This window comes from Aythya ferina, assembly GCF_964211825.1.
Source record: "Aythya ferina genome assembly, chromosome: 14".
NCBI lineage: Eukaryota > Metazoa > Chordata > Aves > Anseriformes > Anatidae > Aythya > Aythya ferina.
This window is the reverse complement of record NC_140312.1, coordinates 19842771-19854082: the sequence shown is the minus strand read 5'-3', so window position 1 is coordinate 19854082 and position 11312 is coordinate 19842771. Positions and strand designations below refer to the sequence as shown.

Here is an 11312-nt window from a genome sequence, read left to right as displayed (position 1 = left end):
CAGCAGAAAATGTATAGCTTTTGCAGGTTGACACAGTATAATCAAACACAGATGCTTCTGCATGAGAAGCCAGGGCTTGCATTCATCACTATCACCCAAACACCATGTAGGATTGTGGACAATGCAGGACAACATTCCTCAGCAGGATAATACTGTAATAGATGAGACCTAAAGCAGTCTGTCTTTTGGAGAAGACAAATTGCTTGCAACAAGGAAAAGTTAAAGCCAGTTTAAAATAATGAACTTGTATATTACACAAGTACCCCACCCTCCCAATTGGGCAAGCCTTTAAAAGGTGGCTGAGTTGCTATAAAGTTAATAAACTGCTTTAAGACACTGTACACAGCTTAGGAAGATGGTTGAGAGCCTATTTGTCACAGTCTTGTTTCATTATCTGAATTCTAGCACTTTACAGGGAGCACACGGTTGTAGTTCTTGCACTGTACAGCTGTAACAATAATTACTTCGGAAGGGCCTGGGTTTCCTTGCAGAAGTAGTTTTTGACTTTGCATCAGGATAGCATATAGGAGTAAACCTCTCAACACAAGACCTTTGCAAAGCTGCAACCAAAAAGTCAAGATCCATATAGTTTTTAATACTTCAGTTTTAAATCTTTGTTACAAACCAAATAGATCATACAGCAAACGTGTTCAATATCATCACAGCGTTTCTTTGAGAAAGGTTGCCATCTTGTTCAGCATGTCTGGCGAAGGCTGGTATTCTGCAACAAAGCACAACACAGCTGACGGTTTCAGCTCACGCTTCTGTGTAGAAGTAACCCCTTAACATACCAAGGTTTAAAGACTAACTGGACTCCACGCTCTTTCTGTATGACAAGGCTTGCAGTAGCAAGAACTACAAACCAACACATTTTGACATGCCAAGCATTACAGGCTGTTCTTGCCTACATTGCTTATTCAAGGACAGTTTTGTTTTTAAACTTTGATAACCCTCCTAGAAATTTTGAGTAAGTTTAATGAACAGAGGAAACAATTTCTTCTCCTGAAATCAAATTATTTCCTCTAATTTTTAGAGTATTTTATGTCAAAGCAAGAGAAGTGGTACTAAACAATTCCAATCAACCACTCTGAAAACAGCTGCCAAGGAGGCATTTCATTGATGCTTCTTCCTCTTACGCTGATGCATGCCGTCAGATGCATTGCCTAGACAGCAAAAATCATACATAAGGACTTAGCATAGTATTCTAGATACCGGTTTAGAAACTCACCAGTCTTCATCTGAGGCATGGCACATAAAATATCCTTATTTGGATGAGCCTTAAAAAAAAAACCCTAGCCAGAAGAATGAGCTACATTTCTTTCATCTTCCATGTAACAGAAAGAATGCTCTTAAACATCAGACAAGTTTTCAAATATGCACAAATCTCTCTGAAGCCTGGCAGACTTTTTGCCTCCCTGTACTCCCAGTTTATCTATCCAATTGTTAGTTAGTACACAAAGCTCTCCAGCTGAAGTTTATCATCATCTCAGAGCAGATCCTTCCTGTACAGGCAGTATGAGTAGTGACTGCACAAGTGTGCAGCCTTGATCCAGATTACCACTCTAAGATGACAGAGTGCACAGTGTAATTATTACCTTGAAGAAACAGGTTTCAAAAGGAAAGATCTTTTCAAACAGTAAAAGTATGAACTGTGACCAGAAACTCTGTTACATGCATGGAAACTGTCTAAAAAGCTAACATACAAACAACATTTACACAATAGGCATCTGGCAGCATTTTCAGACATTTTTTTAATTTATTCTGACATGCTATAAAGGAATAAATTACACTGTTAAAGAATTACCAGCAATAGAAGTATTTCTGTCTTTCAGCTGGGCTAGAATAGGAGTGAGAAGGAAGACAGCCTGGGGCAGTAACCAATGTGAACTCTGCATGGCATGAGGCTGTCCCCAAAAACAAGAGTAAATCTGGTCATATCCACTTCACAAGAACTTGAAAGAAAATGCCTTGGTTTAAAACCATCCAAATACTCCATCCAAATTTTTCTCAAAACTAGCAATCACAAGTCAATCCAGCCGATGCATGACATGGCAGCACTTGTTACGCTGCCAATGCCGGGTCTGCAAAAGATACCATTTTATTAAAAAAAATCCAATCTTAGTATAGAGGGCTGGGTCTCAAACAACAAGTTATAAAAATGCAAGACTGCCCCTTCCCCCTCAAGGAAAAAATACAAAATTTATTTAAAAACAAAGTGAGGAAGAGTTACAACACTAAATCTAAAATGATTTAGAAAGAAATATGACTTCTTTTGCTTAACAATGGCCTTGAAACCTGGTTTAAAAAACAGGGTAATGCAGATTTCTTAAACTGAATTAACAAGGCAAATTAAAAAAAAAATTCCTTACAGAAACAGTTTTTAGTTTTTAATGAACTTGTAAACAAAAAAAACCTCCCACTTCAAAATAAAAACAAAATCCCAGATCATATAGATGTTTACAGTGATTACATTTATCTAAGCAACTTACATACAGGTTCAGTTGTAAGATGTTAACTAAATTGTGACAAATATGCTGTTTTTCCTTTTATACCAAGAACATTATAGAGTTAATGCAGAGTCCTAAAGATTATCTAGTAGTCACTAAGTTTCTCTTAAGTCTTCACTTTAGATGTGTTATTTCTAGCACAGGTAAGCAGGCAGAGTCTTTCATACGCTTAAAAACTGGAATCTTTGGTTACTACCATGTCAGCTGGCTCGATATGTTGCACATAGAAGCCAACAATTTTAAGAATGTTTAAAGTGTACAACTTTCAAAACCCAGGGAGGAATAACCAGAAAAGAGTGCACAATTGTGAGCATTTACAATTATCACAACTGTTGCCGAAGACTGTTCATGCCATTCTTCCAAAACAATGAGATCTCATAAGCAGTGTAGTTCAAAGTAAAAAGGTAACAAAAATTGGCATATGCACAATTTTCTCCACTTGTGTGTCAACCATCAGTTAACTTTTCCACTTGAAAAAAATGCAATAGAAAACTGGACACCATGTTTCACTATCTCAGTAATATTCACAATTACAGCTGCTACAACTCAAAGTGCAGCATCACTGATGCTGCCCAGAGCCAGTTTATACTGATATTAAGTTCTTTACACCAAGTAAATGGTTGCCCACAGCCACTGGCAAGTGTACGTATGAACTAAAATTTCTAGGATTTGGGGAGTGACAAGTCCAGCTCCGATCTGCTCTGCTTTGTCCCATCCTCTCCACGCTCAGAAACCTGCAAGATAAACACAAGGGCAACTTACTGATACTGGATGAAAATGAGAAACAGCCTTCATGGCAGGAGAATTAAACATCAGCTATGGTCAAAGGGGAAAATGCTGCTCCACGTCAGAATTGTAGAGTTCCTCATGTCCTTTCCCAAAGCTAACCAGTATTTGCCATCACACTTTAGCAAAAACGCACAGCTCTCACTTTCATCTAGTACTGCACTGGAAAAAAAGAGGCTTAGGCATCAGCTGGATGCCACATTCCTCAAACAAGCATTTAGACCAACAACTTGAAAGCAAATGTGTTATTGCCACTAGGAAGCAGGATGTAATTTCATAGGATTGTTTTCTACTTGTCTCAACATCTCATGTTCCTATCCTTGAATGTCAAACTCATCTGATTGCACTGGTGCTCTTCAGAGAGTACAGTAATGTCACACAGACAGAAGAAAAAGAAAATAAATAACTTACCTTACAGTAACTGGTGTTCACTACATGCTCAGATGTATAATGCTCTGGGCAACCAGAACAGAAGTGAGAACCTCTAACAGTGACTAGGAACCCAGCATACCTTCTGTCCTTCCAAGGACAAGGGAAACAAGCCATCTGACCCAAAAGTTGGATGTCAGAAACAACCGGGTTTGAGTTCAGAACTCCAAATGACAAATTTAATGTACCATAGAAAGCAGAAAGTAAAAAGAACACATATACAGACCTCAAAGAACCAGTTACTGCAAGTTAAGCCAGTCTTCTCTTCTTGAGACTGCTGATATTTCTGGTGACTCAGGTAGTAGCACTGTGCTATGAAGAGTTAACAGGAACATAAACCAAAAACTATTTGCCAAGCAAATTTCTATTCTGGATGCCCTTCAAACAGCAGCGTATTCTGTGAATGTATGAATTTGAGCAATAGCTCTGGATTTTGCAACAGAAATATCTTCAGAGTAAACTACAAAGCTGACCTCAGCTATATCTTGTGCTGTCATCCAGAAAGAAGCCAATGCAACCAAGTCTTGAAAGCAGCCTGACATTCATTCAAAAACGTATCTGGATAGCACCCAGAAAAACAGCTTTAACTGTTCCAGAATAGGTTACAGTTAATTTCTTAGATGAGATTCGTGGCTTTGTTTGAACCCAGTCCTAAAGTTCTGGACACCTCTCTTTGTCCAACACTAGGAATTCTAAAAAATAAAAATAAAAAAATAAAAATCTTGTGCTGGAATTGAAACAGTAATTCCTACTTGTGTGTAAATTCTCACAGAAGCCCCAGTTATCCCTTAGTTCCGCTGGGATAAAGTTGAGCATAACCCTTAATGGATGCACACAACTGGAAGTTACACTGTTTTTCCATTTAATGTGTTCATCAGTGAAAGCTGATTCATCACTTGAAGCACTTTCTCCATCAAAGCTGCCAAAATTAAGTTAAGAACGAAGGTATGCTCCCTGTATTGGAGCATACAGATCAACTCATTGCTTTAGAGGCCCAAACATTTCAAATGAAAATGGAATCTCAAACTGGAGGGACACAGGATATGTTAACAAATGACACACTGCTATTTGTTCTGGGCTAACGGTCTTCACTACGCAGAATTCTGCTTAGAAGGGGCTAAGTCCCTTTTGAAGGGTAGAGTGCAATGCTCCAGATTCACATTTGATAACTTATATATGAAAAAAATCAATGCAATATGGCTATCTTTGGCAGGGTTTCTCCAGTTAGACAAGCATCTAAACTACATACACAGGTATCAGTCAACTGGATGATGCTTTTATTCAACTCAGATGCATTTCACATACCTTGAGAAATCAGATTTGCATGGGCTAAAGTAATGATATTATCAGAACCAGAGCACACTGCTTGCCTTTTCAAAGTAAATCTCTCACACAAGAGAGAATTAGAGATTCCCAATTCACTGCTAGCTCCTTCAAGCAGCAGGGATCACTATGCTTTGAATCAAAAATGAGGAAGAAGCAGTTTGTTGTTCCCATGTATCTGATTGCCTGTTAAATAATTCTTCATGGTCAACTCTTGGAAAGAATGTATTTCAAAATCCAGTCCAAATGGCTGAACAGCCTTGTGGCACGCACACTGCTGTCAAAAGCACCCACTGTTCACTCTGATGGTTATGGCTCTTCTCTGCTCTTCTCAAGCTATTTTACCCAAAACTTGATACACAATGCAGTCAACCCAAACACGTCAAATTTAAGGTATTCTGGGCAACAGAATTGTTAAATATTTAAAGACCAATACGGAGCTGGATTCAACCCACAATGCCCCTCACAACTCCTATTAAGACTACGCAGACATGTTCACAAATGCAGACCAACAACAGCTGGTAAATGACATGACAGAGCAGTCATGTAGCATACATGACTCTAACAGTATGAAGAGTATGTTGGAGAGCATATGCAGGCATGTCTCTGTAGCAAGTCTTTACCATACACAGGGCCAGCTCAAATCTGCACGTGTATCACTCCTCGTCCATCCAAGGTGTTCCCCAAAATCCCATCATCTCAATAGTACACAAGGGATGCTCGAATTGTTTTAATATTGCTATAGTCACAGATTCGATCAAAGGATGAAGAATAACTGTACTGTCATACTTCAAGGAACTCCTCTAGTTGAAGGGTGTTCCAACTTTTTCCCTATGAAGTAGCTAGCTGCAGAAACAAGCAGTGAAGTGTTTAGCTGTCAACTGGCTAAATCTCAAGAAGAGATGAATAATCTGTTCTGAGAAATACCGCCATGACCAAAAGCATCCAGTGAATGATAATGGGATTGCTGATGGGCTAAGGAACTCTGCACTGAAGTGAAGTGAATTGAAAGCACCTCTCAAATGGAATAATAGATTTTTTTTCTGGAGATTGACTGAAACAGTTGGTTATGTCTGAAGGAAGCTGACTGTAACCACTGTTACAAATCACACCTGAACAACTACTCTACTGTCAAAAGATTGAGCTCAACTTCCCAGCATCAGCAGGGAAGCTCAATCTGTTCACAGTTCACCTTCTCCCAAGTTCAAAACCAGATGATCTTGCTGTTACAAAAGACACAGCCACAGGGTTCCAGAAGAGAGGGACAGGAAGGGGAAAAAAGGCCATTGGCAGGCCTACCCTGGAACCAAACAGAATATTCAGCCTGATTAACCTGCAAGAAAAACTCAGTGAAATGATTTCATGTGGAACTGAGTTACAAGAGACAGGAACATCTACAGATGAACACACTGTCAAACCTATGTCATGTAAGTGCCTGAACATGATTTGAAAGACAGTATTCACCAAGATGCACATCTTCAATAGTACTTGAAGATGAACGTGAGAATCATATAACCTTCTGCCTGAACTTAACTGTTTCAGTTCTTCAGTAACAGGCAAGATTCCTCAAAAAAGGCATGTAAAATTTTTAGACATTTGGAATCTTTACTTTGATGAGGAGATTAAGGCTAACCATTGTAAGAAGATGGGAAGTCTTCAGATGTTTCCCAAGCACTACTTTAATGCTTTGCTGATATTACAGCTTGATCAATCCAAGGCTCAAGAACCTTTTCTTCATGATAGGAGAGAAGAGGATGGAGTCATTCCACTGGCAGGCTGTTACTCCAAGAGCCAATGAAACTCTACTAGAAAAATGTCTTCATGGACCTTGTTACCAGTGTGATGGGAAAGGTCCATCAAGAAACAGAAATGGTCTATAGGGTGCAATCATAATACAGACTGTTATTCATGCTTGCCAGTCAGCTGTAGCTTTGCATTCTGCCACTAAATCTTCATTGGAAAGTAGAGGCAGAAAATTATAATCTTTACTTCACTTAAGGTATAGTGCTTGCCTGGCTCAAGTGGTCTCTGACCATCTGAATTTTTGCTTAAATTACTCCTTCCTACTTTAACAACCAACCTTTCCACACCCTGACATGGGACTGGCTTCAGCAGTGGCTTCTGAACTCCAATCAGAGCTTCTTATTTCATGAAACAATCCACTCCTGTGCTTTATAGCCGAGTCTACTATGAACCACAGTTTCAAACAAGGGAACTGGTTCACAGCCTTCAGTGTTGTAAAAACCCTTGACTCCAGCAAACCAAGCTGGACTCTCTGTATCAAGGAATCTGACATTTAATGATACCCCTATGGATTTCCACCCCCCCCCCTTCCCCCCCTTCAAGGAACATTCAGACTGAGCCTTGGGAAGACCAGCAGGTATTTTATTTCATCCAGAAAACCAGAGAATGAGAGTTATACCTTTGGATAGCTCTTTTAACTAAAGACATCTGGTAAGGTTTAAAAGCTACCACAACACATAAAAAACAATATTTTAATAAACTTTCCATAAAGACTTCTGCATTTCTTCACCTCTGCCATGTTAGCTTAATAACTACTAATAATTTAATAATTATTAAATACTCTTCAGAATGTTCTGAAGAGTAGCCATCAGTAGCAATACCTCAGTACATAATTTAAACCTAGTTTCTCTGTTACTCACTTGAGCAAACCCTCTGGCTTCAGTTTTATCCATACCTCAACATGAAGAATCAGTTTCATGCTAGGACTAGCTGTGATAGCTGTAGCACTGTTTTATTTTAATAGCTTACTAGGCTAACACTGGCAGATGTACTTGAAAAAAAAAATTAAAAGCCTACAGAATGCATAAAAAATTAAGTGCCTCTTCAGAACTCAGTTTTCAGTTTTTATACAACTGCATCTTTAGTATTTCACAACATTTTCCCTTGAAGCCATAACCTAGAAACATTACAAATACTTAAGAAACCTTAAGACCCACCACAAACTATCTATATACTTCAGAAAATTGTGACTTGGCAGACCACATTAGTTCAAGGTTATTCCTCAATTTATGCAAGACACTTTGAGCCCAATGGTTCTTTCCTTTAGCTTTGGACTAAATGTCTCAATGCAAACCCACCAGAGAAAGGAAAGCCAGATCATTCACAATTTTCTGTTTCCAATATTTGAGGCATACAGAACAGAAGCAAATCCACAGCACTACAACAGCTGGAACAGAGTAGAGCCCAAAGTCTCTAGATCCTTGCCTAGTTGATGAGAATTATCCCTTAAGAAGTGTTAGGTCTAGGATTTTGGATTGTATTATATATTTATATATATATATATCTATATATATATAATATACGTATATATATAAATAAAAATATCACATTCCCAACACCAAGTCAGTTTCTTGTTTTTGGAAAGTGGTTAATGCAGGAGCAAAAGATGCAGTGGTTAAAATGACCCAACATCCCCAGAAGAAATGATATGAAGAACAAGGACATTTTGGTATAAAGTTAGTAGTCAAATTCTCCAAGGACGTCTTTTTTTTTTTTTTTTTTTTAATTAGCAGCCAAATATATTTTTTATAAACCACCTCCTTGATCTAACACTTAAATTGCCAACATTGTCCAAATTAGTGTAATTTTTTTTTCCTGTAACGTCACTTGGTTCTTGGCTACTAACCTTTCATGTTACTCTTGGATTTGTCAGTTTGCTTGCCTGTGGGGGTTTGGGCCTGCTGCCCCTGCCCACTGGAAGAGGCTGCTTGCTGTGCTGCTTTCTGCTTTAACATTGTCCAGTCGAATGTGTAGTCATATTGGTGGTTCAAGGTCCTAGAAAAGAGCAAAATACTTTACTGTAACATATCATAGCCACCTTACTGTTTAGACCAAATCTTTGCTGAAAACCCAGAACCAGAGATTAGTATTTTTTGTAAGCTGCTTTGGAGATTACAAATTATATATAAACACTAAGTATTACTAACTTAAAGGGATTCTTGAAGCAAGCTGTTTTCTTCACTGTTTATGCAAGTTCCTGCGTTTGTAGAAACAGCACTTCCACACAACACAGCTTATTGCTTCCTCTGCACTGGGATTGTCAACCTTTATTAATGTATACAGTTCTGAAGAGAATTGTAGTGCTGTAAATTCCAAATTTATCAAATAGAAATTCCTTTAGATTCTAGAAACTTAGATATTCTTGAAAGACCAGTAGCAGCTCCTCATTTCACAGGCACTATTCACTCTGCAAGGTTGGGTTTATGTTCTGGTTTCTCTAACAAACTCAAGGAAACATCACAATTCCCCTCCACCAAAATCCACCTCTCGGGCACTACTGCTATTCTCATCACCTATTAGCAAATGTGAAAAACTTCAAATTCTTCTACCAAGGGGTCAGTTTCATAATCCACTTGCAACAGAATTTGAAGCATGGGCTCAACTCTCTAGCATTAGTGGTCAGATCATACAACTCAAACAGGAGAATGTTTTCCTTCATACATAACATTGCACAGTATCGTTCCAGGTCTTTGAAAGAGCCATTCATAATCCTTTTTTAAACTCTAAAATCAAAAGGAGTCACAGAACTCCCTACACCACACACATATGGAGCAGCTTTTTATAGTGCAAGTTCCACAGAGTAGTTATCAATTGGTAAAGCATGGGCAAGTTTCTGTACTTCTCCACTTCGAGACTGACCTGAAAAGTATACGGAATAATTGCCTCAGATACATGTAATCTGGTGCCTCTTCAAAACGCAGACCACGACAGTAGTTCAGATACATGGCAAATTCTGCAGGGAATCCCTGTAAATCAACAGTGCTGTTAATCAAGCCATGACTTGCAGTAAAAAGATCCTTACAATCCTACAGAAGGCAAAAAGCTGTATCTACAATGGAAAAAAGAGAACTGTCTGAAGATTCAAATCTCTAAATTCACCTTGCCTCTAGTTGTTCCATTATCTGGTATTTTAGAAAGCTGATTTGATCAGCCAGTTACCAGGTATGTATTCTTTCCCTTGAACTGTAACCTGATGCATTGTCTGCAATCAGAAGTCCTCAACAACCAAAGCTGCCAATATATAACATTTCAAGCAATTTAATTCTAATTAAACCTAGTTCTTATTAATTAGACCTCTGAAATAAGAAACTGTAATCATCTCTGAAAATATCCCACTTCTTTCTTTGATAATCTACTCGAACATACTAGAGGACAGTTACAACTGGTTGTGAAGACTTAAATTGTGAAGATTTTAAAGAATGTTTCCAAAGTTCTCTATTTTACGTATTTCCATGTATTTAGAATGTACTAAAGCCTACATTCAAGAAGATAACTGAATGCAGCATAACGGTATACTACATGAAAACCTGTGTGTAACAATTCAGCAGTTTGGAAAACATCACACTAAGGGTGTATAAGTGTGCGTAACTGGAAAGTACCATCCTTGGTGCTGCTATTTAAAGTGCAAGACTATCGTGTGTTCTCGAGGACATTTGTTAATGAGCTCATGGCTGCACAGGCCAAGAGAAACCTTAAGACCTTAAAAGATAGCACTGGAAAACCACTGTTCTGTGACGTGGCTTTAACTGTAACTGACAGCCAATTTTACTACAGGCTGCATTTGAGATAAGAGGATAACCTGAACAATCTTTAAGAACTACCAACAGGTAAAAGCAACCTATACAGATCTACCTGTTTTATTTACCCAAGGCGGCACATACTGAATATTCACTGTTAATGTTTAAGAACTGCATAAGCCTCTCCATAGAGCTGGAGAGCTTGCACAGCTGATAGTCACCAACAACTCAAAGTATGGTGGCATGAGCCACCAAGAATACCAAGATACCAAGAAACAGTGGTGAATGCCTGCCCTATTACACACATTTGTAGTCTTGTTGGGTGGCCAAACAAGGCATCCATTGACTGACAGAGCATTATTCAGCAGCAAATGCCATGTGAGATTAATACACTGCCTCTAATTTTAAAAACAATAAAGAAAAGAATTTCCATTTCACAGCATGACATCATTTGGGAACTCTTACCTTACACAAAACCTCAACAGGAGTGGACATTTTCTTTTCACTAATCTTTTCATACTTTTGCTTCTTTGTTGCAGCCTGTGGAACATGTAGGTCACAATATAAGAGATATTGTGCAACACCGGATTAACAAGGACAGCAGCCAAAAAAAGAAAAATCCTTTGGTCAACCCTACGTATTTTACATGAAATCTCCAAGTCCCACACACTTACTGCAGAGAGAATGAAGGTTAATCTGGTATTAAGATTTGGACACAGTTTAATAC

General features: G+C 38.4%; 1 protein-coding gene across 5 annotated transcripts in view; it reads right to left on the bottom strand.

Moving 5' to 3' along the window:
• Positions 1-574: 574 nt before the first annotated feature.
• Positions 575-11312, bottom strand: part of CSNK1A1 (casein kinase 1 alpha 1) — a gene marked incomplete at its 3' end in the record, with an annotated part of 36030 nt that continues 25292 nt past the window's right edge. For 2 of the 5 annotated variants that reach the window (XM_084535554.1, XM_084535557.1), the window contains 4 exons: positions 11051-11125; positions 9708-9814; positions 8695-8843; positions 575-3241 (listed from right to left, as the gene is read on the bottom strand). In XM_084535554.1, the coding sequence (XP_084391680.1) occupies positions 3234-3241; positions 8695-8843; positions 9708-9814; positions 11051-11125 (339 nt within the window). Of the gene's footprint in view, positions 3242-8689; positions 8844-9707; positions 9815-11050; positions 11126-11312 lie in introns of those variants that run through there. The other 3 variants (XM_084535556.1, XM_084535558.1, XM_084535555.1) reach the window with 2 other exon arrangements.